Genomic DNA, 27,272 nt, shown 5'->3' with positions numbered 1-27,272 from the left:
ACGATCACTCTCGGTTTCCAAATCCCTTTAATGAACAGTTTCTAGTGTTTCATTGGAAAAGTTGTCCAGTCATAACTAAAGAGTAGCTCCACTGTTTTAGGTCTGGCTACATATGCAATACATTTTATGTGCAGTAGAGGGCCCTAAAGAGACAGATATTCACTCAAAGTGAATCTACTCCACATGACTTCATTCATTCATTTGTCCCTCCAGTCTGGTTGAATGGGTGCTATGTTGTAGTGGGTTGGATTTTAAACCTGGACAATGTTCTAATCTATGCTTTAACAAGTGGGGGAAATCAAGTTTTGTACTGTTTGGCTTTGACCATTTTCAGGAACTTTACTTTAGTCCCATACATTTCAAAACTACACTCTGGCACATTACTTCTTATTTGTATTTCATATTTTATCATTTGTATATTTTTTTGACATATTACTTTAATTCCTATTTTTATATATATTTTTGCATATTTTATTGCACATATTTACTTCTTATGTTTATATAATATATTTATTTTATTTTTATTTTATTCTATTCTATTCATTTTAAAATAGAACAACTGTCAATCCCCCCCTGGGATTATTAAAATATTTCTGATTCTGAAACTCATTATTCTACATTTTACTCCATTCCATTTATGCGGCATCATTAGCTACTAGTTATTTTTCAGTGCCAGTGCCCCCGTAACACTGACCAGGGACCCCCCTGTGGCCCCCCTCCAAAAAAAAGGTTACAAATAATATTACGATTTATTGGAACTAAATAAAATCAGTTACCCGGATGTACAGTGGAGAGTAAACTGTTATATAAAAGCTAATACTGTTTATGTTTTTTAATTACATTGTCACTTAAAGTAACTAAAACAAATACTCTAAATGAGAAAAAAAAACTGAAACAAAGGACTGTAACTTAAATTGACTAAAACAAATAACTTTACAAAAACAAATACCAATTACTGTATTTTATGTTTATTTTACACATTTACTTTAAACTGTCTTTGTCTTTTTAACCCACTTTTATTGTGCCCCTCTCATGAAATAACTGGCCCCAGCCTGGCCCCCCCAGTAGAATTGGTCTAGAACTGCCACTGACTAAAATGTGATACTCTTACGTCAGTCCCATGTGAGGTGTGTGACATTGCTAGGCAACAGAGCAAGCCAAGTCATCTTAACTGAGCCACATGGGGAAGCCCAACTTTCAAATTCAAAACTCAGTGTTTTATGGTAGCTGGGAAAAAAATAGAAGGTTAAGGGATGCTATTCAGAGTGTATATTTAAATACCAGCTTCTTTGCCTTCAGTTTTTTTACTCCTTGAATTCAAATTAACTTTATTTATTAAGGCAGCTCCCTACTGTTGGACATTTGAGAGTTCATCACTGCTGTTTTTTCTGGTTCAGCATCATGGAGTGTATCTTAGTATGCGCTGTAACCCTGGTGATTTTAGTGGCCCATTGAAACAAAAAACCCCAAAGAAGAGTTCTCGGTTAGATCACAGAACACACACTGGTCCGGTATATAAAGCAGTGGTGAACTCTTTCTGGGAGTGCTTTCATGGCACCTTTAAATCAGTTGCTGTCCAAAGAGAGGAGTAAGGAAACAAATGGCACAAACACAAAATATATACACATATACATACACTTTTTCAACAAAGTAAATGTAGTGGTTGAATGTAACTAAGTACATTTACTCAAGTATTGTACCTAAGTACTTTCCTGACATATTTTTACTTTGCTTCAGTATTTCCATTTAAAGGGTTTTTGTACTTCTACCCCAGTACATTTTAGAGGCAAATATTCTACTTTTTGCTCCACTGCATTTATTTTTACATTCACCCATTTTTTGTGTACATATAAAAACGCATGCTATGCTGATATGGTATAATGCAGTAATAATAATAATAATAATAATAATAATAATAATAATAGATTTATTTTGTTAGCGCTTTTACAGGTGCTCAAAGACGCTTTACAGATATAGTGAAAAGAAAAGAAAAGAAAAGAACAACAAATAAATATATATAGTTAAAGTCAAATAAAAATCAAGCAATACAAAAACAATCACACATTAAAAGCCAGATTGAAGAGGTGAGTACTAATCTACACAGTATCTACATTTGGTCCAAATTGAACAACTACTATACTAAAATGCTCAAAAACAGGATAATTTAATAACCATAATGATATAATACTGCGAAAAGATCCATTCTGCATAACCAGTACTTTCACTGTTGATACTTGAAGTACATTTAGTTGATAATACTCCTGTACTTTATATTATTCTTACATGTGTCATTGTGCAGAATGAGTACGATTAGTTGTTGTACTTTAAGTATATTTTGATGCCATTACTTTTGTATTTTAACCCTCCTGTTGTCTTCGGGTCAAATCTGACCGATTTACTACTTTCATCAATCATAACTTTTTTGTTTTACATTCGATTGCATTAAGGCTTTATGATATCCTTCACAGTAGACATTTGAACATATACAATTGCTGATCACCACTTTCATTGCATTTTGGATGATTTAGTCAACTTTGCAACACCCATGGTGTTCCCGGTCAAAAATGACCGCCATAAAGAAAAGGAATTAGTAACCATCCGGATCAGATAAAACACACACACACACACACACACACCCACACACACACACACACACACACACACACACACACACACACACACACACACACACACACACACACACACACACACACACACACACACACACACACACACACACACACACACACACACACACACACACACACACACACACACACACACTCTAGATGTGTTCCCCCCCCTTATGTGCCCAATCCCCCCATGTGAATCACACCTGGCACACACAATACATGTTCATTGTCTGTTCTTTGTATATTTACTGCAGTTTTTCATGTATACCATTAGTCTGATACAATATGTACAGTTTGAAAGGGTGTTAAATGAAATGTGGTGATGATTAATGGTTTTTGTGTTAATGTAATAGCAGTTAAAACAGGACCGGTCAAATTTGACGTAGGGGGGGGGGAAACGAAGACAATAGGAGGGTTAACTTAAGTAGAATTTTGAAATCACAACTTTTACTTGTAGTGGAATATTTTCAGACCATAGTATTTGTACTTTTGCTTAAGTAATAATAATAATAATAATAATAATAAATGGAATTTATAAAGCGCCTTTCGAGGGACCCAAGGTCGCTGTACATGGTGGACAGACAAAACAAAACAGACAATGGGGAGCAAACAAAACAAGTAAGTAAGTAAGTAAAGGATCTGACTACTTCTTCCAACACGGGTTAAATGCCACATATTGATATATAGACCATAAGCAAGTTTCTATTTTTTAACACAAGGAACCTTTTTTTAAAACCGTTTAAAATGCTAAAGCAAATCTAAACAATCCTTAATGAAAGATTTTCTCAGCTGATGAGTGAAGTGATCACTGATAGTAATTGTTTTTCCATCGGCAAGAATCAATACAATAGTCAATGCTCATGAAAAAAAAACGTGTTCAGAGCCAATGAGTGGTTGCTGTGGCAGTCACATGCACTATTTGTTGACCACCTTATATAACCTTATTATCCTTTAATTACCTTTAGATATTTCTCAATAATAATGTCCCGAAGAGTGATAATCACATTGGTATTTCACTGTTACTCTGGTAGTAATTGTAAGTCTGTGAACATTTGTGGAATTCAATGAGGTATTATGTAATACTAAGACTGTTGAATAGAGAGCTCATTACTGATGGGCAGCCTTTTTAGTTGTTGTTTTATGTAAATATATTCTTAGAAAGGATACACAGTGTGGGTATTTCTTCCTGCCGTGTGTTGCGTGCTTTGTGGTAGCAGCATGAGTTTATGTCGAGTTGTGTTAGTGCAGAGCTGTGTTGCCAGGGCCGTGTCACACATGGAGTCACCACGAGAGGGAGGGACTTAGGCTGCAGGACAATGCTGGTGTTTGTGCAACGGCCCCTGAGTGGCGGCTGGCTCTCTCAGATCGCTCTCGCTTGACTACCATTGCTGCAAGCATTGTTGAAGTGAAAGGAAAGTGGACAGCTTGATCCTGTCTGTGGGATGCACCGGCAGAGGTAAGACCCCCATTCCCCCACTGCTTTATCCCTATTATGGAAGAATATGATTTTATTTTATGAAAGCTGTTTTGTGAGGATTTGTGCTGTATGTGAACTGTGCGAGCCAGTGCAGTTTTTCGGGGGGGAACTGAGGTCTGGGAGCTCTAGGTTTGGCTTGGGGTGAGGCACCCTTGTCTGTGCTTTGGCATGGTCACTACTGTGGGTGAATGCAGCTGAGCTGAAAGAAAGTTTCACAGAAAGAGGCTCAGTGAAAGGCATGTGTAGAATGTGACTAGGATTCCGCAATGGAAAAGACAGAGTAAAAAGGAAATATATATATTTGGAGATGAATTATACAATTCAGGATGAGACGATGACCAAGGGGAATTGATTGCTTCCTTTACTCTCAGAGGAGAGGAGAGTGGGGGATAGAGTGAAGGTTAACAGTGGTAAAAATAGAGGCAGAATGGTGGTGGAGAGATTAAGAGAGAGATTAATTAGGGAGCTGAGGGAAGGGGGAAGTCAGGAGAGGAAAAAGGCAGAAAAAGAAAGGAAGAAACAGGCAAACATTGTAAAGAAAAGCAAGAGCTGTGAACCCAAGATAAGGCTTCAACATCATTTTTTATTATCTGAGATTATCTTAAGGCTGCAAACTATTGTACTTACTTACTGTTATAGAACAACTACAGAAAAGAAACTAGTCAAACAAATCTTCCCACTTCCATTCAAATCCAGTCTTTTGTTAAATACTGGATTCCAAATGTGGTAAAAGAATACCGGTAAGCCTCTCATTTTCAGGTCTCCTTTGCTAGATCAAATCCCTTTTAGCTGGCAGATTAGAGAGACTCAAGATGTCCTGTGATGTCCAGTGTGTTGGTCCTGGGATATTCCACTTTTCACATTTATGAGTCTGGATTTGCCTGGCTCTTATGGTTAATGTTAGGTGTGTCAACCCTCCACCACAAAGATACACTTATATGGCCTTGAATGCCTTCACAAAGCATCATTTAGAATAGAGGAATATTGGTCCTTATTTGTACTCTTTGAAATCATTCAAACCACATCAAACTGTGTGTGTTTTTGTGTTTCCAGGCAGTGGGAGAGACATTTGGTTTTGGTGTAATATACAACAAAGCAGGAAAGCTGGCCAGGAGATCAAACATCAGTGATTTTGCCATAAAAAACAAAAATCCTCCACTCCTGCTGTACCAAGGAGGAGAAGAAGAAGGTGGCCAATTGCTGCCGCATTAACAGAAGCAGTGATCAGCTTTTGTGGCGTGGGTGGGCAGGTGAGCTTTGAGCTGTGGTGACAACTTTGGTTCTCTGCGCTAAAGTGTGGGAGGGAAGAGGAAGAGGAAAGGGAAGACGAATAGGAGGGGTACGTGGAGGAGGAGGAGGAGGAAGAGGAGGAGGAGGAGAGGAGGAGTAGTGGGCCTGGAGCCCAAACACAAGCAGGATGGCGGAGAAGCAAGTTAGGTAAGTAAGTTTAACGTGTTTGTTTAGACTAATGACTACAGATCAAATTGTATTCACTAAGTGGAAGCAGCTGCTGGATTTAGCGTTTACACTCTTTGTGTGTGTGTGTGTGTGTGTGTGTGTGTGTGTGTGTGTGTGTGTGTGTGTGTGTGTGTGTGTGTGTGTGTGTGTGTATTTTGTATCTTGGTCCATGAATGGATGTGTTTGCGTGGCGTTGTGTGGGCGACTGCATTTACGTGGGTGCGTGCATGCGTGTGTCTGTGTTGATCCTTTAGCAGCCTCCCTGCTAAGCTGATTAATGGGGGCGTGGCAGGCCTGGTTGGTGTGACATGTGTGTTTCCTATTGACCTGGCCAAGACCCGCCTGCAGAACCAGCAGGGCGTCCAAGTCTACGAAGGAATGTGAGTAGGGCTCCCCTCACCCGAGTTAACCCCAATACTGTAAATGATCTGCCACACACTTGCAAATATAGAGTTTTAAATGCTTTTTTATGTTTTAGCATCCCTGAACAATACAACACAAGCCTCTAAATTAAACTTTGAGTCAGGGAATTGCAAAAGACACCTAGACATCTTTCTTCTGCATATCTAACTTTCTAAACTGTAAAAAAAATGCTGAGGCGGAAGAAATACTCAGTTTAAAGTAAGTGCTTACTGTGCCTAATGTCCTGTTTTAAATTGAAATATATTAAATGACTGGATTACAATTATTCATGCATTAATGTGTTCATCAAAGTTAGTAAAGGTGGAGCTAATTTAATGACTTTGTATACTGCTGCTCCATACCTCAACCTATACTTTTATGTCATAGTTTTTGTATTAGTTTATGTATACTATGTATTAGCTTATAATGTGAATATGTAAAATAACTAGTAACTCATTTTGTTGAATAACTGTAGTAGAGTAAAAAGTAAAATATTGCCTCCAAAAATGTAGTGGAGTTGAAGTATGAAGTAGCATAAAATGGAAATACTTCAGGAAAGTACAAGTACCCCAAAATCGTATCTAAGTACAGTACTTGAGTCAATGTACTTCAATACTTTATACCACTGAAGCTGACCCACATACTTTCCCAATGAGTCTCAGAGGGTGGAGCAGAACAAATAAACACTGACATCCCATCTTTGAACGCTGTTTTTGTGAGTTTGTGCAAAATCACTCATATCAGAGGAATGACTGTGTATTTTCGGTTGCTATAGTAACTTAAACAAAACCAGATCTATTTTGAGGAAGTTTTAATCTGACACGAATTCAAGATTTACAGAATAAAAGACTTCTCCTTAAAAGACCCTTCATTTGTAACTGCGCACATCTGTTGGGCATCGTTCTGATTGGGTGTGGCCATCCTGTGTTAACCAGCACTTTTTAAACTGTAGTTTTCAGCTGTGAGTCAGAGATGGAAATTAGATTCCACAGAGCTGCTCCTACAGTTCTGTACGAGCAGTTCAGGGGTTTTGCTAGGGGAACTTGGACGCATTCATAATCAGTATTTGTAACATCTTGGTTAAAGTGTAGGTCATTATTCCAAGTTTTTTTTGTGGATATTTTCCATATGAAACTTGACAGCAGCCTTGTATGTATCTATAATTATATGTATTTTTATTTGCAGCTACTTCATTGTTCAATCAACACACATTATGGTATTATAAGCTAAATTACCAAATAGTGTAGTAAAGTCACCTTTACCAAGTCTAACATTGAAGTACATACATGTAGCAATAAATGCAATACAATAATTGAAGTTAAATAATAAAAAAAAAGAAGTGGCAATTTTTGGAATATGGAATATTTGGGATTTTTTTTTCTAATTAGATAACTTTTATAATGGCCATATATCTCCATCCATAATACTACATTAAAGTGTATTAGTAGATTGCATTTTTGTAATAATATTATAAACCTGCAAAAGTAACTAGTATCTAATGCTTTCAAATAAATGTAGTGAGTAAAAAGTACAATATTTGCTGCCAAGTAGAGTAGAAGTATAATGAAAATATTATAAGTAAAGTACATGTACCTCACAAATGTACTTAAGTCCAATACTCACAAATGCACATAGTTACTTTCAACCAGTGATTATAAAATATATGATTCTGTTTTGTTTATTGTTTATTCACTGAGAAACAGACAAAATGTCAATCGCCTTGTTTTTGTCTTCTAAGGCTGGACTGCTTGTCAAAGACGGTGCGCTCGGAGGGCTATTTTGGATGCTACAGAGGTATTTTTTGAATTTCTAATCCCTGAGACAAACAACCCTACAACTGTGCTTTAAATGACTGAGCTTAAACTGGCATCCTACGCTGTTGTTGGTCCTGTGAGCATCTGTTCAGCGGTTAGACCTGAGCCGTAAGCTCTTGTGTAGGGTTGGTTCTATTTGTGTACCTGAGTGGAATCTGTTGTGTGTCACTGACATCTGCGTGTTTGTCTCTTCCAGGTGCTGCGGTGAACCTCACCTTGGTCACACCAGAGAAAGCCATCAAGCTGGCTGCCAATGACGTCTTCAGGCAGAAGCTTTCTAGAGATGGGTACATTGATTATTGACCATCAATGATACAACATAATGAAGCTACATGAAAAAGCATTCCAACCAACTTTGCACTAGATACTGTTTTCTTTAAATAAATACAAAATGATCATGGTCTTACATAGGGTTATGGTGATATTGGCGAAAAACAATTATATTGATATAGCGTTTATTAAAGTGAGTTATCTTGGTCAAGATAATCTTGTAGCGTTCATTTAAAATTGTGACAGCCCATTTCTTACACATTTTTTATGTCGGTAAAATGTGTTTGTTAATCTTGTTTTAAGCATTTAAGTCTAAGGCCTTAGACTTATAAATGAAATTTGCAAAAAAGAGAAGGAAAAAAGGGGTTAGGGTTACAGCATATCTATAATGTCACTATTTTATGTTTTCCAGGCATCTGCCCCTGTGGGGGGAGGTACTGGCAGGCTGTGGGGCTGGGACCTGTCAGGTGGTCGTCACCACTCCCATGGAGATGCTTAAGATCCAGCTGCAGGATGCAGGAAGGCTTGGTGAGTCACTGGAGTTAATGTTTTCTCTTCATGTGTTCTTTCATGGTACAAATACCAAAAGGCAGTGTGTCATCGTTGATGTAAGCGCAAAAGGCTGCACATCATCTGGAAAGTAAATCTAAGAAATGACATTTACCTGCATGTGCTTTCTAACCAGTTTTTTTTCTGTTTTTGACAATCAGCTGCCCAGAGACCTGTCCCAACTCCAGCTCAGGCTGCTGCCCCTGGTGCAGCACCAACATTGGTCGCCCCCCCGCCAGCGCGGCCGAGCCCTCCACCTCGGGCCTCGGCCATGGGCATCACTGCGGAGCTGCTAAAGACTAAAGGACTGGCAGGACTCTACAGGGGGGCAGGAGCCACCTTAATGAGGTATACAGATATGTAAACATACACTACCAGACTCAATACAGAATATTTGTTTACTTTTTGTTCTTTAAATGTACATGCATGTATGCAGATTTCTGTTCAGATGCCTAAAATCAGGTCGGTGTTAAACCCAGGTTTAAGAGATGTTTATTCTTGATTCAGATTCTTGTGTGCTACGGCTTGGACTGTACTTTGTTTCAACCCAATCATCACTGCTTTAGTGTAGCGAGTCGATTGTTCATTGCATAACTTACACTGCGTTTGTCGTATTTCCTGGCCCCTCCGCCAATCAACTCTAATGAATCAATGGATGCCTGCAGCTATGTCTGGCTGCTGTAGGCCTACTGCGGTTGAATGGAGCCATTTCTCTCTTTCAGCTTTTCTACTCTACCTCTTTGTTTTTAGTTCATCCCATGTTTATCTCTTTCAGAGATGTCCCTTTCTCAATGATCTACTTCCCGCTGTTTGCCAACCTAAACGCGCTGGGCCGTGAAAAACTGGGTGATGTGCAGGCCCGGGCGCCATTCTGGCAGTCGTTTATGGCAGGCTGCGGCGCAGGCTCTGTGGCAGCTGTGGCTGTTACACCACTGGATGGTGAGTGGCAGAATGAAACCACCTCTGCTATTCACAAAGATGACATCAACAGTCGTAATTGCAATGCTTGATTGAAATATGGTAAAGTACAGAGATGGGCCAAGTCATTGTTCCCAAATAGTCCCAAGTAAGACTCAAGTATTTTGCATTCAAGTACCAAGTCACGTAACAAGCCCTACATTTCTAGTTCAGAGTCCTAGAAAAGTAAAGATCCGCTCTTCACCAAATCTAAAGTCATTTTTGCAATAATCGGTTTTGTATACTGTAATTCGTTTAGTTTTTTTGTTTACCACTGTATAGCACCTTGTACTCAAACTTAATTTTCTGTGGTATACTTTTTCTCAACAATTGCTCAATAACGTACTTTAAGTTCTCTGTGCTTCTTTCCTACAACTTAATTGGAAGCTGTGACATTGGTTCAAAAAGGAGATCTAGGGAATTAAGTGTCGACTTTATAGGGAATGGATACTGTTAACATTTGTTCATTCAGGAAATTAACAGAAATTCATTGTACACTTTTTAAATATCATACTTTTAAATCTTCTCTGAAATCAAAGTAAAGCCACAAGTCATTGGTGTTAAAGTCTAAGTTGCAAGACTTTTTTTTTTATTTGGTCAAGTTCGCGATGTAACTTTTAAAAGATAAAAATACAAAATACAAAATACAAATAATAACACACAAAGGTATAGATAAACAGCCTCACTTGTTTCAGTATGACCAGAAGCTATGGTTGCTAAGGCTAGCTAATGTTAGCAAACTATAAATCGTTATTGGCCGTGTCTGAAGACACTTTGGCATCATTTATCATCAATGCCAGCTGCACTTACACTATGGTCATTTTTAAATATTAAAAAATGTTAGTTAGGGAGTGAATATGAGAATTCTGACCTCTTAAATGTGGTTATCATTACACTACATGTGTGCATTATTTACAATTTGTAATTTTTTGGCCCCATCCTGCTATACCTGACGTCTTTGATTTGACTGTACTTCTGTGTTTTTATTGTTTACAGTCATCAAGACTCGTCTGCAGACCTTGCAAAAAGGGGCGGGCGAGGACACGTACAAAGGAATTGTTGACTGCACGCAGTAAGATTTGAGTCTTTAACTAAACATATTTTGCCTTAATATTCATGAGTGTAGGAGCCTTGTAGCATTTTTCTTTCATTCATCCGGTCCTCTTGTCTGTGTACTTTTCCAGGCGCATCATGATGCGGGAGGGCCCATCAGCATTCCTGAAGGGTGCAACATGTCGTGCTTTGGTCATCGCTCCCCTGTTTGGCATTGCGCAGGGTGTCTACTTTCTCGGGGTAGGGGAGACGCTGCTAGATTTGCTGGGATAGCATTGCTTGGCATTGGATGTGGAGGTTTTTGTTGTCTCTGCGACAAATGAATGACACAACTGAGTGAAAGGTGAATACAGAAAGAGGGAAAATACGGCCACCATCTGCTAACCAAAGGACGAGGAATGGTCTACAATATGAAGAGGCTCTTTTTACTAATATGTGGACCCAAGGGTTCACTCTAATCATGTTTCTCTAGGATCATACATGCTGTCAAAGGGGTTCCGTGGTTAAACAGGGACCTGTGTATGTGTGTGACTAATCTGAGGGTATGTGTCCCAAAGTATTGGGGTTTATCCCCGTGTTCTTGCCGCAATATGTCTGGAGCTGTTCCTTTCACCTGAGAGAGATTATTCTGTCGGGATAAGAGGCTGCTGCATGTTGTTCGAGGCTGCTAACTTAATTGCCTACTAATCTGATCGTTTATAAAGGTCAGGACGGAGAATGCATTCTATGCAAGTGACAATTCTCATTTCAATCTTTATCAAGTCATGACGGTTTGTTGTCAGTGGCTAATTTGACGTTAAATGCCAATCATGTGTTTTCTCTGGAAATGGAGCTTAATCTCCTTCAGCCTAGCTTGTTACGCGTCCCTCACACTCCATTTTGTATTCCCTCAGTGGATTGGGAGGTGCTGGCTGCCAGAAACACTAAGGTCATTTGTTAATCTGATGGTAATGCTTTAATCCCGTGCATTAGCGTACAATATACCCCTAACTCACCTGCCTAAAGGTCACAGGTTAGACTGCCACTGTCTCGTATAGCCTTCTTCTTCTCTACACAGTGTGGAAGTAGGGTTGCAACGGTCTCATGGTTTACAGTTGTATGAAAAGTGACGGTTATTATGCAAGGTGCATTTGCTTATCTACAGTGTCAAGGAAACAAACTGACGATAGGGTGAGCAAAATGTAAAGACAGGGGCAGCCTGACTGTGCTTTCGCTCACCTACAATGCTAAATTGTTTATTATAATAACAATAGGACATATATTTTATAAGCAAACAGATGATGCTATCTTTTATTTGGTAGTTGCTTTAACATGCTATAGTGCAGCTAACATGCTTTAGAAAACATAGTAATATGCTATTTTTGTTAAAAAGTTCGTAATTCCGTTTATCGTTATAAATCTGTACTGTAACTGATGATTACAATAATAATAATATGATTGTGTTACACTATGATTTTTTTTTTCATTTCTATACCGTTGCAACCCTACTAGAAAGGATTTAAATAAAACATGCAAGAAACCTGGAGCTCATTTTGCTACACGTTAAAATACATTGCTTCAAATAACGTGTACACAAACACTAAAATAAAATGCAATTAAAGCCTTATCACTGCTGTACGTTTCTAAAGCATCAGAACTGTAAGTCTTAAATGGATTCGGTGGAATTGGTGGTGCTGAAACATTGATTTGGTCCAATTTAGCGAGGACAATTCTTTCTGTTAGACCCACTGAGGGAGTATGGCACGTTGTGTTGCCACTGGGTGGCACTAAAAGCTTTTTCCTTTTTTTTTTTTTTACATTTTTAATGCAAGGCACAATTTGATATCGCTAGTGTACCTAGGCTACTACATCTTCCTCATTGTAGAGTGAACTTTGCCTGAGTCAAATGTTTGTTTACAAGCTGTAAATAAAGATATCTCATACATGCGGATTACTTTGTGTCAAATACATTTATTTATTTGTTTTTTTTCTTATGTTAAATGCTTCACAACTTTGGTAAACAGCCTTTTTGCTGACCGTGTATAGAGTGGCGAAGTCCCTCCCCTTCCAGTTGAGCTCCATGAGACCTTATTTCGGAAAAATTATGTATTGAAGTCAATGGAGAGAGAAAGATTATCTTTCGATCCCGTTTGAATTGTGCCATGAATTACACATATGATGTTTGTCAATTTAAAAGATAATTTTACAAGTCAAAAAAATAAAAATGTGTCGTAAAACTGTGAAGTAACACTTTTTTTTGTGGAACCGCTCAATGAACTACATCTCCCGTCTCGCACCACACACCAACACGGCCGTCAAGTTGGCACATTTCACTTCTTTCTTTCAGAATGAAGCGAAAAGTATTAAAAGAGGTGAAAATCACTACAAGTCTGGGCATGTTGAGAGCTGTACATACACATAAGGGGAGTTAGTCGGTTCCGTAAGAGCCAGCATGCGGGACCGGGAATCTGGGATTTGTAGTCTTTCTAGTTGCATATTTTTCATAGTCTTATATTTCAACAGTTTTACGACAAACTGTGAATTTTTTGAAATGGAAATTATTATTTAAGATTGACAAACATCATATGTGTAATTCGTGGCACAATTCAAACGGGATCGAAAGATAATCTTTCTCTCTCCATTGACTTCAATACAAACTTTTTCCGAAATAAGGTCCCATGAGTCCCACCGGAAGGGGAGGGACTTCGCCTCTCTATACACACACAAGGGATATTTGGCAAACATACCAGTTAATCACACACATTATAGTCTGAAAATGTGTATGTTTGGGGACTTAATATGTAGCTTTGATCACATTGATCAAGTAGTAAAGAGTAACATTTCCCAAGAGTAGGAAAACATATTTGCAATGCAATTTAAAATAGTCCTTAAGACATTCCCTGTAGTGCATGTGCTGTATTATTACTCAGTCCATTAGTAGAAAAAGAAAAAGATATATGAACACATCAGTAGCAGTAAACCAGGTTTCTCTTTGACCTTAATGTGTGGTGGGTGATTGTGAGGACTCTTGCTCAGTATGATGAAAGTCTGTGTTCACCTCGTACAGTTTATTCCACCCGTGCATGTCCTCGCTGCCTTCCTCAAATCCACCGTTAATCCAAGAACTTGCGGTTTGGATTGGCGCCAAATAACTTCACTCTGATTTCAGGCATCATCTGTTAGGTGTTAAGTGAGGACACAAATAAGTAAACACGAGAAACTAGAAGAGGAAATATGGATACATTTGTAAAAAAAACATGACAATCACCGAAAATAACTATATCATATTGGTAATTTCCTAAAAGACAAACATTTTGCCGATTGAAACGTGTTCTCTCTATGGGAGTTGTGCTGAGGGAAGCACACAAACAAAAATAACACTATCACCTTTTTTATAAACTACTTTTATAAAATGTCTGTATGAGGGTTGAGTCATGTGATACATATTTGTTTTTAATTTGTGCAGACAAAAGGAAGTCTGTTAAAGGGGACCTATTGTGCTTTTTGGGGCGTTTTTCTTTCCTGTAGTGTGTTGAATAGGTTTGTGTGTAATGCTCTACAAAAGGCTAAAATCCCAAAGTTCCCTCCAGTGGGAGTTTCTCTCCCTGAAACTCCCACCCTGCCTGAAACGCCTCCATTGGACTCCTTTGTTTACATCCGTGACATAGTGACATCACTATTTAACACTGCACTTGGCTTAATCTCCAACACATTGTACGTGATAAGGGTGGGATATCTCTAAGCAGTTGACCAATCACAACAGATAACCAATCAGAGCAGACTGGGCTCTGGTTTCAGACAGAAGGTGAAAAGAGGCAGTATGAGAAAAATAAAGACCTTTTTGAACATTAAAGCATGTCACAGTAGAGGCACAAAAAATATGAAACCTGAAAATGAGCATAAAAAGGCCCCTTATATTATTAACCTATACAATTACTTTTAACAGGATGCAGTGTGTAGGTAGGGACGTGTGTTCTCAGAGTTATAATTGGAAAATAGCATAGCTCAATAAAGTTTCAATAACTGATCGAAATGAATCTACTTGCCTTCAAAACAATCCAAGCAAAAAGAAGGATCAGTGTTTCCCCATGCTTAAAAAGACTGCTCAATAAAGTAACTCCAAAATAAAGTATAGGAATGTGCTGCCCTCCAGAGGCAAACAGCAGAAACTACATTTAAAATGTGTTAAAGGTCCCATGTCATGCTTTTCCGGTCCCATGGACCAATCCGTGGAGCTCCTCACACACACACACACACTCAGCGGCGAAACTGTGACGCGCTGGGGGGGGGGGGGCCTCGCAGCAGCGAAACTGTGGCGCGCTTACACTGTAGGTGCGCCACGTTTTGGGGCGCGTCTATTCGCACTGTCTCGCAGACCCCACGCAGCAAGCAGGAAATTAACCCAGCTCACACTGTCAGTCACGGGCCCTTAGAATCGTCCTAACTTTTCACCCCCTTACGGCGCCCCTGGGCAGGAGCTCCAACAAGCCGTTCAGGACAGAGAGTGAATACACATACTATACAGAGATGCTGTATGAGAAACCAATGTGAGTTTGGAAAATTGCACAATGTAAATCTATTCTAGTATACCTCAACAATGGAATTATGATCAGTAGAAATGGCCATGACATGGGACCTTTAAAGGTTTGTGTATAAAGATGTAATCAAATATGCTCTACCTGTTGTGCAATGAGTTCCAGCCTGTTCTCCAAGGTGTTGGAAACCTTGATCTTCCCATTATCGTTATACACCTCAACCCCTCCGCAGCTGTTAGAACAAAGAGTAGACACAAATATTAACAGCAAGCATAGCTTAAAAAGCTTTTTCTTGACACATTGAATCATAGTCATCATACAAAAAGTATTCTGGAAAAAACATTCAATAGAGTTGATGGTAAAATCATCTCACATGTTTGACGAAAGAAAGCGCACTGTGTCGATTTTTACGACTATGTTGATCTTCACTGCCTCTCTGTAGATGGGGATGTTCTTATTAACTGCCTCCTGTCGAAACATTTAAACATAAAATTGTAAAACAGCGCTAGCGACTATCATGAATGTGACAAAAGATGCAAAGGTAGTTGTAATAACCTTGGCTTTTTCAAACAACTTGGTACAATATTCACCACATGGCACACTATAGTCACCTGAACCATTTCTACGTCCTGCTCTCGGCAGCGGACGGTCACTTTAGGTTCCAGTAGCTGAAAGAATCCCTATAAAATGTAAAAGAAAAGGCTCAGAAAACAAACCGCTAAGTTGTTGACTCACCTGTGTCCTCCCAACAGGAGAGTAGTTTGGGATTTTACCTGAAGCAACATGCCCTGCAATAGGACGGAGTAATTCTCCGGGTCCTTGGCAATCTCTGCAAGTCTTTGACGAGCATCATTCTGTAAATCCTGAGACAAGAAGACAGGAACAAAAACGTTTCCTGATTCATTTAGATTTTGGAGTCACACTGCTCATCAACCCTCTTATTTTAAGATGGCATATAAGGACCAATGTTGGTAAATAATATAATTATTTAAATAATATTATCTGGATATTCTCTGCAATCAGATTGCTTCATTTACGAGAATGACAAAAACAAGAAAATTCTAAAATTCTCTAAGAATAAAAACAACATTTGAAGAGAAAAATATATATTTTGTCAAGGAACCTCTTAGTTTGACTTTGCAAAGTTGGTTTTACCTCATCACATGAGGACAAAACATAAGCACTCATGCACCTTATCATATGTGTTTTTGTATTCATCTATCAATATACTGAATGTAAATGTGAGAAAGTTATGTGTCAGTTGTGTAACATGAACTGTGTAAAATATTCATATTGATTTTACCGTGATCATGTCGTCCCGAGCCTTCAGCACCTTAAGCCTTGCTTGGTTCAACAGGTTGGACATCTGTCTGTGGGAGTGAAAGGAAAGGTCAAGGAGTATTTTATCTGCAGACATGAACATGAAATGCTGCACGCCTTTAATCCAGATGTTCAGAGAGATACCCAGTCGTCACATTGCATTGATTAAAAAACGCCCTTGCCGGCACAATTGGATTTTACACTGCAGATATGGTGATGTTCATGCTCTTATGGAGATTTAGTTACAAATATGTAGCCAAACTAAACTGTAATGAGATTCCATGAATTTATCAAACAACAACATAATAGAGCAAAGAGAACAAATATATATTCATCTGGTGAGAACTGATTTGTTGACACAGTCGTTATGTTAGTTCAGATATGTAAAATGTCTGACAGTTAAAAATCAAAGATGTCGGACTTGAGGTCTATCTCTTTGACATTAAGTTTTTCTTTTTCTAAAACCTTAACTGTAACTACATTTTTCAAGTAAAAAATGGTGAAAAGGGTCAATGGATAAATTCGATTTTCTCTGCTAAGGGTTTACTCAAACACCTTGGTCAATTAAGTTATCTTTCAAACTGACTACAAATGATGGAAAACTCACATTTTCTTATGTTGTTCAATCTGCTTATCCTTTTTCTCATAGTATTCCATGATTTTCACCCTCTGAGTCTGCACCAGACGCCCTTTCTCGATGTTGAACTCTTCCTCTGCCTGTAAACAGATGGGTATGACAAGACCAGTGACTGTGATCCCTGCAGCAAACATTACAGACAGACAGACAGACAGACAGACAGACAGACAGACAGACAGACTTACCTTAGAATCAATTTCATCAACTTTCTCATTGGCCTCCTGCTCAATGAAGCCCATCATGTGCTTGATCTGCAAAAACAAATTAGTCTGTTAAAATGTTGAAGTCACAACAAGTGTATGTCAACCTTATAAATGCAAGTACATACCAAGCAAAAACCCAATACTTACTTAAACACATACTTTAAATAATGTTAGCACTACAATATTAACCCTAATATATGAAACGGAACATTACCATTATTTGTTTTGCTTTTTTTTTTACAACAGTTAACACTTTTAAATAACCCATACTTTACTAAATAAAGTGTCACGTAAAGAAGTTTAGTAACAACCTCATAAGTTAACGACAGTTAGCTTGTGCATAATGATTTAGCAACTGACGCTAGTTTTAGCCCGTTAGCAAGTGTTAATGTTTGTCATGTTAAGCTACAGCTAGCTTAATTTATAACTTCGTCACTGGGATAAATAGTTTTAAACTTGACAGTTCAGAGTCAAAATTGTCTACTTTACCTGTTTCTGTACGTCAGCATCGGTGAGCGCCATGACTGGTCTTTAATATGTTATTATTTTATTTAACGTTTGTCAAAAAAGGGCAAAAAGTATTCCCTAACACTTGTACGGTGCAGATAAACACTGACAGTTGGTAGAAAACACTTTCCTTTTCTTGTTGCATTCATCCGTCGAGCTAGGGTTAAAGACAAGAAACAACATCCGGTCATAAGTTTCAAAATAATACACTTATTCAAGATAGGGGCGCCACTCCCCTCTCAATTTTTATAACAAAAATAGAGAATGACTCACGAAATACTATTGAGATATTTATTTTAACAATGCTAATATTAAAGATGTTATGCAAGGGATCGTCTGCACTCTTTCTGGCAGTTTTTCTAAATATATAATTGCAAGATCCCATACGTAATATATTGTATGGTATTTTAAATTGTTCAGGTTGGGCGTCGCAGCCATTATATGAGGGTGGGACAAGTCCCCCCCACCTTTTCAAATTATTAGTTTAGACCCCCACACTTTTACCATGTGGAAAGTCCGTGCATCGGTCTCTATCCTATGGTCTATCCACTCGCCGCTCTTTGTAGAGTGCTGTGTCAGTGCTTCACTATCAAATCCATTCCACTTGCTTATTGAGAGAATGCCCAAATCAATGAAACTCCGTACCATGTTTTCACTGCTACTTTGTACCAAGGCAGATTCTCACATAGCGCGCGCATTTTTCAAGGAGTGTTGCCATAGTTACGGTGGACAGCTCAGATCTGTTGTATGAACTGAAGCGATGCCGGTTGCGGAGGTAAAGCACACACACCAAATGTTCAGGACATTGTTAATACAGCGAAAATCAAACTTGACGATCTCTTGGTTTGATATGTTTTCTCCCCCAGACAACATGGACTTAAGAAATTTCTTTTCAAAGAAGAGGAAAGTAAGTCATCAGCTGGTAGCAGTTAATCAGTTAACAGTGATGGCGGCAAAAGCGTCTCACTTCTGGAGCGGAGTTTCGTCTTTACAGTATGTCATGATCGAGATACAAATACTGAATAGTTTAGATGAGAAAAGGCATCGAAATGCCAGGTTACTAGTATTTATCATGTAAACAGGGAACATGAATAACCCGAACTCTCTGTGCTCATGTAAACACCATATCCCCAATATGATCATAACCAGGATAATGGATAATACTCATAAACGGCCTACTGATGTCCATGTAGATGCAGTCAGTGTGTTTTACTTGACTGGAGCCTCAGTTCGATAAGAGATTATTTTCTGAGTTCTTTAACTACTCTCTCTCAAAATGGTAATGTACATTATGTTTTAATTATACTTCTTATCATTCAGAAGCTTTTTGTGTGTGTTTATGTTTTACTGAGTGCTTATAGGCAATTTCCATCCCAGTATTCAGTTAACTATTTATTTTCTGTGCACATTATATAGACTAGCTAATATTCTACCTACTGCTTGGGACTTTGAGTCTTCAAAATGTCCAATGTCACAGACTGGGACTTACTTTAGAGTCAGTTGTATTTACATTCAGTATGACTTGTTATGATTCAATGTGAAAGAGTATAGGCTACTGCTCAATAAATAATTATCACTTCACCACCTCTCTTGACATCTAGGCGCTTGAGAGTGAGTCAGAGGCAGAATGCAGTGACAGTGGAGAGAGGTCCATTGCTGAGGTGAGTGATGAAAGGGATATGACAGTTTAGAGTAAATTGTGATGTGGACTCTCATCCCAGAATTTTAAGGAAATCAGTGGGGATATTGAACAGGAAACATTTCAGTCAAGGGCCATCATATGACCAATATAGACAGAAGAGCAACATTTATTTGAACATTTAAGTCAATGATACCATTAGGTGAATTTAACATCCTTATGGAGTCAGATCAGTCTCAATATTAATAAATGCTCACAGAAGGATTCACAAATGTATTTTGCGATTTATATATAAATGACTCTCCACAACAATATCTCTCAATGCACTCACAAATATTTATTGTTGTATATAAATGTACAAAAAATGGGCATTTAAACTGCTGTTCTTGTGAACCTCTGCATTTTGTTTTTTTGAGACTTCCCTGACGGAAATGACAAATGCATTTTTTTTTAACAGGAAACTATGGAAATTATAACTAATTGTGGTTTTCTTTTACATTACTTAAAACAAGAAATATTTATATGTCAGAAAAATGCCTATATTTGTGAAACTCTTTTTTATCTGTGGATTTTTTTACATTTATATACAACAATAAATATTTTTGTGTGCATTGAAAAATATTTTTGTGGAGAGAGTCATTTATATATAAATCCGAAATACATTTGTGAATCCTTGTGTGCATTTACTAATATTGAGACTGATCTGACTCCATACATCCTAGGCTATGCTCACTTTCAAACTGTAAATCCACAATGCACCCTCAAATCATTGTCATTTATTTACACACAATGGCAGAGAGTGTAGTCAAGTGCTTTGAAACACAGCCCGGCGTCAACATATGATACACAATGCAAATATTATGTTTTAGAAATGACGGAAATCTTACACAGGGGATCCTTAATATTACGTTTTTGGCAGTATAAAAAATGTGTGGCCTATTACATTTTTCCCTTTTGTTTGTAGGAAGAGAAGGCAAGATTAGACTGGGAGGAGAGTGAGAGCCATGAGAGGGACGAGAGTGAGGGACGAGAGTGAGAGCCAGTTTGAGAGGGACGAGAGTGAGAGCCAGGCTGAGGTATATAGCAAGCCAAATCATCCTGACCCAAGAGTCATTCCACCCCAGCAACTTCCAAATAAGACGCTAAGATTTCAGGAGAAGTGGTTCAGGGACTTTCCGTGGCTTCATTATTCTCCTAGTGAGAATGGCGTATTCTGCTATTATTGCATGGAAGCCTTCAAAAGACAGAGTAGCACACTTGCAAAAAATATGGATCAAGCCTTTGTGTCCGCTGGTTTTCGAAACTGGATAAGAGCAATTGAGAAATGTTCAACCCACCAACTGAGTCAAGCACACAAAGTTGCAATCACAACACACACATACCAACAACGAAGTGTTGAAACTCAGCTGTCCACAGCCAAGGAACAGCAGCAAAGAGAGGCGAGATCATGTCTGCTCAAAATAGTTCAGTCAATTCGCTTTCTTGCTCGTCAGGGTCTAGCTCTGCGTGGCCATGACAGTGATGAAGGCAACCTAAGGCAGCTTCTGCAACTCAGATCAGGGGGTGATGATGTGCTGAAGAGATGGCTGAGTAAGCCCTCAAACAATTACACAAGTGCTGTAATTCAAAATGAGGTTTTGAATATCATGGCCAACTCCATTGTTAGGAGAATTACAAATACAGTACAGGGGTTGCCCGCACTTCAGTACTCCATTATTATTGATGGAACTCAGGATGTTTCGGGAGTTGAACAAGAGGCCATATGTATCCGTTATGTGGATCATGACCTTATCCCTCATGAAGACTTTGTAGGTCTATATGATGTGTCTTCAACGACAGGGAAGAATTTGGCTAAGGTGGCAACTGATGTTCTCCTGCGGTTGAACTTGCCCTTGTCCTGTCTTCGAGGGCAGACCTACGATGGAGCTGAAAACATGTCCGGCGAAAGCAAAGGAGTTCAAGCAGTTCTCAGAGAGAAGCAACCTCTTGCTTTGTATGTCCATTGTGGTCCTCATTGTGTCAACCTTGTGACTCAGACAGCCTGTAGCTCATCCCCTGTTGTGTCTGATGCACTGAATTTGGTCCACAAACTTGGCACTCTCTACCACTAGTCTGGAAAATATAAGACTATATTTAAAGAGATTGCCCAGTCTGAAGCAGGGAGTTTCATAACTCTAAAGCCCCTCTGCCCTACACGATGGCTTGTGAGGCTAGTGGCCATTCAGGCAGTTGTAGGACAGTATGAAAAGGTATTGCTCAGTCTGGAGGAAATGGCTGCATCTGGCTCCTCTGACACGTGCACAACCGCAAGAGGACTCCTGGAACGCTTTCAGAAGGGGCACACTTTGCTCTGCCTTCTTCTTGCCTCTGAAGCCCTTAAAGAACTAGAGTGCCTCAACCGCTCCCTTCAGAGTAAAACTGGAAGCGTCACAGGGATGCTGGCTGCAGTTGATTGCGTGAAAAAAACACTTAGAGTGAAGAGGTCTGATGAAAGCTTCCATCAGATGTATGCAAGGGCCTGTGACATGATCAGTGAAATGGGCATTGAGACCATCCAGATGCCTCACATCCGGAGACCTCCTAAGCGTTACACAGGAAATGCAGCAGCGTTCACACCAGCATCAACTGAAGAGCACTATAGAATCGAATTCTTCAAAGTGCTAGATGCTGTTGATGTACAGTTGACCAAGCTCTTTGACCAGAGCAGCTTTGATACTCTTAACAAGTTGGAAAGGGTGCTAGTCTCTGGAAAGGTTGAAGAGGTTGTCAGTCTTTACCCAGAACTGAATCGCAATTCACTGGAGGTGCAGCTGGCAATGTTTAAGCTTCAATATCCATCCAGCACCATCACTGACGCAGTAAACACTCTCAAAGCTATGCTGCCAGAAGTCCGTGCTCTCTTTACCCGAGTAGAGTCTTTGGTTAGACTTCTTCTTGTAGTGCCATGCTCCTCAGCCGAAGCAGAACGAAGTTTTAGTGCCTTAAGAAGGCTTAAGACATGGCTCCGCTCCTCCATGAGTCAACGTCGTTTGTAATGGTTTGGTCCCGCCTCCAAACGCGGTGAGGCACCGCCGGCACTTTCTACAGAGAGTGAGAGCATGTTAAGGCCCTGACACACCAGGCCGATATCGGCCGTCTTCGGTTGTCTGGCAACAAAGCGTGCCCTGTCGCCCAAAGTCAATTTGGTGTGTCCCGAACCCTCGGCCGTGACACGCCTTATTTGGCCTTTCACGGTCGACCATTTGTCGGACACAAGCTATCGGGCCAAGAAACCACTCTGATCAGCTGTTCAGCTAGCAAATGAGAAGTGAAACGGAAGTGAGGGACGTAAACAAACGATTTAAGAAGGCACAGGACAGCAGCTAAACCCCAGCAGGTGATACTTAAAAAACATCAAACATAGCCCTTAAATGTCCTCTCTTACCTCCCACACATAGCAGGGACATCTCTGATATCGGCGGGAGCGTCCCTGGCTGTCCTCTGCTGAGAGCTCCGTGATTTGTTTGGTCAAGTCCGGTTTTTCATCTCATCGGTTTATTTGTCAGTATAAAGTTGCAGGATTAGTCTCAAGTACCTCAACATTGTCCTTAAGTACAGTGTCTAAGTAAATGAGATACTGTCTACTGCTGTTCATTTACCTATTGTGAGTCGCCTCGGATAAAAGCATCACATGGAAATGTAAATTTAGCAAGAAGTGGCCATTATTACATTACATACATTACTACATTGCTGACTCAATAAACTACACACCCGCCAGAACACTGCGATCATCAGATGCAGGTCTATTAACTGTGATTTTATAGTATGTCTGCACTTTATGTGCTCATTTCATCATTCATGTATTTTTATATTCTAAAACATGTTTTCGATGGACGAGAGTGAAAATGGAACGCACACGCTATTTGTTTGTTTATATCAGTCTGTTCTTCTTCTCTGTCTTCCGGTTGTTGCCTATTTTGAATGACGAATACACACTACCGCCGCCTGCTGGTAAGGAGAGTTATTGCCACTCACGCATGCGCAGTTCGTACGTGCTCGGCTGAAGTCTTTGTGGTGTGTTCCAGTGCGACACATGGCCAAGACGCAGGAGAACTCGCCGATGCAACAGTCGATGTCGGTGTCGGCGAGTTCTCTGGTGACTGCCTGGTGTGTCAGGGCCTTTAGGAGCAGGGATGCTAGTACTTACGTGTGTACCATGTCTCAACGACTAACAAAGTCAGGCTTTCAAAAGAGAAAAGAAAGGAGAGAAAGACAAGAGAGAGGGACTAAAGGGCGACAGTACGTCACCCAGTGTTTCAAAAGAAAAGGTGGGTGTGGTCCATGAATGGTGGAAATGTGTCTGTTAGCTAAGCGTAGTCCATTGTAAATAATAATTGTTGTTTTTTTTTACCAAGCTGACATCAAGTACTGTTAATATCTATACAAAACATTCAGAGGTTTTTAATTTCACTGCTCTTTTAGCTGACATTTAATAAATGCAGGTACATTTTTAGCAGCTATTCATACTAAATCAGTTGTCCCTCCCCCTGGTGCCAGGACCAACAGATGCTTGGAATGCTGAACCTGAGCAGCATTGTGTTGAATGACATGCCACATAACATATCTGAAGGGAGACTGGAATACAATATATATATATATATCAAAACAAAAAGCTAACATCTAATTTCAATTATACATTTCAAACACAGTATTTTTCCACATATTTAAGTTATATTTATTTGGCTTTATGCATTCATGTTGAGAATGTTCCATTCAAAAACGTTATTATTAAAAAGGCGTTTACACCATAAAAGATGACTATTGAGATCTATTGTCAGGAATGTTAGTCTTATATCAAATAGTGAATTATACTGCAGCAGAATATTGCACGTCTGCACAGTGTTATATTTTCACAGCTCAGTGTCAGTAAATATTGTGCGGTTAGTATTGGACTACAAGATAGATGCAAGCCTGTACAGGTAGAGTTATTTAAAGCATAAATGAGTCGGTTGGGTTCTGGAGGTGTGGTTACAGCAATTGTGCTTGGTTGGCGTGGCCTGGGCCTGTTGGTGGGGCCCAAAGTGATATCTTTTCATGGGGCCCAAAATCCCTGGCGGCGCCCCTGGTTGTGTCAGTTGTATGGCCAGAGGTCAGGACCTATAAACACATTTCCTACCCAATAGCATTGTGAGGCTGAACAAAAGGACCTTTTGACTATGTAAATGTAGTCTTTTAAAAAAACAAAAACATTTACTGACTTTTTTAGGATAGCTTAAAGAAATTACAACCGGGGGCCTTACAGGGTTAAGGGCTATTGTTTATTGTTATTTACTTTAAGATGTTTATTAAACTGTGCAAAAGTTCAGGTTATTGAAAGGTGCTTTAATGACCTTGATGTCATTTTCCAACTAGGGGAATTCTGTTACACGCGCTTAACTGATATCCTTTACGTGCAGTTGCTAGGATACACTGGAAAGCTTACTTAAAGGGGACCTATCATGCAAAATGCACTTTTGTACGTCTTTTATACATGAATATGTGCCCCCGGTGTTCCAGGGAACTCACCAAGTGTCAGAAAACACAACCCTCTCTATTTTCCTCCATACCCAAATCTCTAAAAAAGGGGCTGCAACGGATCTGATAAAAACTGATCCAGATTTGAACACTGTCCTGACGTCAGGACGGTGGCGCTACGGCTATTGGGCCAACTCTCCACCTATCAGGGGAATGTGGGGTTGGGCCACGGCTGGCCATTGCCGCTCGAAAGCGCTGGAGACGCTGTAGTACATATGCCAGGCCTGTAAGTGGCGCTGTAGTCTGCCACAAAAGCAGCAAAGAAGACTTCCCGCCCATAGTTACCATGGTTACCCTTCTGTTTATTCTCCGCTGTGGCTTTTTTTCTCCCTCCCCGAGGCAAGCGTTTGCTCCCGCTGCTTTAATTCAATGCAATCCCTCCCCGTCGAGGCAAGCACTGTAATTCTCTCCGGTTAGTCCACCAGCAGATGACAAACACCCACCTCTCCGCCTCTTCCAAGGAACGAGGGGACCGTGCGGCAGAGTTTCAGTTTCAGTTACTTTCGCCGGTCAAGATGTCCGTTAAAGTTTAAATCTTCCGGACAAAATTAGAAAAGTGCCGGTCAAAGGTCTTCTTTGTTATTTATTGAGCTTTAAAACAAATGAATAACGACTCTATATAATAAAACATGGAGGACGGAGATCTCTTTTTCTCCTCCTCTTCTGACAGCCCAGCAGCTGATCAGAGCACGGCTCACCTCTCCTGCAGGGGGGCGTGGTCAGCAGAATCAGACTCGTAGACAGCAAACAGCACATAGAGCGAAATGAGGCATGGCTAAAATGCATGATCTGTTTGGTATTTTGAAAACAGAAACGTATAAATATACCTTATATAGGTATGGCCCTACAATATATCATTTAAATATAGCATGATAGGTCCACTTTAATTCTCAATTCATAATGTCATACACGTTTACTTTAAAGCTAAGTCACCTTATTATGGGATTAGTTTTGTTTCATAAAGATAAAGCAACACTTTCTCAGAATCAAGCAAAACTAAGAGTTTAAGAGAAAAAAAAACCGAGTCAAGCAAAATACATTTTATTTCAAAAAATAAAACTATAAGTTGCAAGCAAATCATTTGTGTAATCATGTAAACTATAAGTCTGTTTTCTTTGTTTTAACATATCTTTTTGTTTGCAGTTCTCTTTGCTTCTTTCTCAATGATCAGACTTTTGCTCTCGCTGCAGCTCTTCTCGTTTGCGCTCCCTCATTATTTGTTTTCAATTCAGACACAAACGTCCCAGGTGGGCGGGCCTTTCAGGGGTGCGTCCCCATTGGCTACTCAGTTTTTGAGTGACAGCCCACTACACCACAGATCATACAGTGCAACTCATGCAGCAAACTCCGGAGTCCACTCGGCCACGTTTGTGTTGGTGCCTCCTGGGGAGTTTTCATGAAAATATCGGACTTATCTTATAATTTGCTGTGCATTATACTTGTGTTGTGTAGTTTATACTTTATTCCAACTTTAAATATTTTAATACCTGAACACACTGCTGCTGTAAAATAATTTCCCAATTTGGGATTGATAAAGTGTCTGTCTGTCTATTTATTTATTTTATAGATAAAAAAAAAACACATTTATGTATTTTCAAGCTAAAGGTGATACACAATACAAACTGTATACTGTTATTTTTTCAAAGACATGTTACATTTCAAAAGCATATATTGCTATGTTTAGGACAAACAATTAAAGACTGTTTTAATTTAACAAATTCTGCAATATAAAAGTGGCAGATTTGCTTTATTAAACAGACCAGACCTAGGTTGCATACTTACACAATTAGGACCATGCTCACATCTTACTATGTTGGTCTGAAGATTCTATATCCTGTGAGAAAATTATACACATTTAGCATTAAAAACTCGACATACTATTCCTAGCCTGAGGAAGATATGAATAATCAACAGATTTGAATGGAATCTCTAACATTTTCATGTAGAATAAAGACAAAAGAGTGATTATACAAATTACATTTATTGAAATTTGAACCAGAAGATGAACTCTCAAAGAATGTTTTAAATAAAAGGTGGATAATAATAAAATCTATTAAATGTATATGTAAAGACATTTGGTCAAATGAAATGACACTGAGCAAGTGATAACAGCAACGCCCAGCGTGGATGAAGATGGTGCAGGTCTTTCTTCATGCCCCCCCTCCGAGCTGTCCCCTCAGACACTGTTAATATGAGAGCAAAAGTCTGATCATTGAGAAAGAAGCAAAGAGAACTGCAAACAAAAAGATCTGTTAAAACAAAGAAAAAATACTTATAGTTTACATG

At 39.3% G+C, this 27,272-nt stretch overlaps 2 protein-coding genes across 3 annotated transcripts; one reads left to right on the top strand and one right to left on the bottom strand.

Annotated features, from left to right (window-relative positions):
- The first annotated feature begins 3,986 nt into the window (after positions 1-3,986).
- slc25a18 (solute carrier family 25 member 18) lies at positions 3,987-12,543 on the top strand. 2 transcript variants are annotated; one of them, XM_034141746.1, is made up of 10 exons: positions 3,987-4,089; positions 5,164-5,547; positions 5,826-5,948; positions 7,709-7,764; positions 7,981-8,071; positions 8,467-8,582; positions 8,765-8,951; positions 9,379-9,542; positions 10,557-10,632; positions 10,745-12,543. In XM_034141746.1, the coding sequence occupies exons 2-10, from the start codon at positions 5,528-5,530 to the stop codon at positions 10,884-10,886; spliced, it is 975 nt and encodes a 324-aa protein (XP_033997637.1). In that variant the 5' UTR covers positions 3,987-4,089; positions 5,164-5,527; the 3' UTR covers positions 10,887-12,543. The 2 variants fall into 2 exon arrangements, with proteins under 2 accessions (XP_033997637.1, XP_033997636.1); XM_034141745.1 differs by having other exon boundaries at positions 5,823-5,948.
- Positions 12,544-13,236: 693 nt separating this feature from the next.
- Positions 13,237-17,945, bottom strand: atp6v1e1a (ATPase H+ transporting V1 subunit E1a). Its single transcript, XM_034141744.1, has 9 exons — positions 17,777-17,945; positions 17,270-17,335; positions 17,055-17,164; positions 16,431-16,497; positions 15,901-15,990; positions 15,739-15,807; positions 15,501-15,595; positions 15,272-15,359; positions 13,237-13,768 (listed from the first exon to the last, which is right to left on the bottom strand). Exons 1-9 carry the CDS (start codon positions 17,807-17,809, stop codon positions 13,706-13,708), a joined length of 681 nt encoding a protein of 226 aa, XP_033997635.1. The 5' UTR covers positions 17,810-17,945; the 3' UTR covers positions 13,237-13,705.
- Positions 17,946-27,272: the final 9,327 nt, after the last annotated feature.

Source organism: Trematomus bernacchii, unplaced genomic scaffold (assembly GCF_902827165.1).
Source record: "Trematomus bernacchii unplaced genomic scaffold, fTreBer1.1, whole genome shotgun sequence".
Taxonomy (NCBI): Eukaryota; Metazoa; Chordata; class Actinopteri; order Perciformes; family Nototheniidae; genus Trematomus; species Trematomus bernacchii.
Note: the sequence above shows the minus strand (reverse complement) of the source record. Positions and strands in the feature narration are given on the sequence as shown.

Excerpts from the sequence above, each read along its gene's own strand:
- slc25a18 (XM_034141745.1), top strand. The coding sequence starts at position 5,528 with ATGGCGGAGAAGCAAGTTAG. Across the intron at positions 5,548-5,822 it reads ATGGCGGAGAAGCAAGTTAG|CAGCCTCCCTGCTAAGCTGA; the intron begins GTAAGTAAGTTT and ends TTGATCCTTTAG. Across the intron at positions 9,543-10,556 it reads GGCTGTTACACCACTGGATG|TCATCAAGACTCGTCTGCAG; the intron begins GTGAGTGGCAGA and ends TATTGTTTACAG.
- atp6v1e1a (XM_034141744.1), bottom strand. The coding sequence starts at position 17,809 with ATGGCGCTCACCGATGCTGACGTACAGAAACAG. Across the intron at positions 15,808-15,900 it reads TGCAGGGCATGTTGCTTCAG|GGATTCTTTCAGCTACTGGA; the intron begins GTAAAATCCCAA and ends TACATTTTATAG. Across the intron at positions 15,360-15,500 it reads CGCTTTCTTTCGTCAAACAT|CTGCGGAGGGGTTGAGGTGT; the intron begins GTGAGATGATTT and ends TTGTTCTAACAG.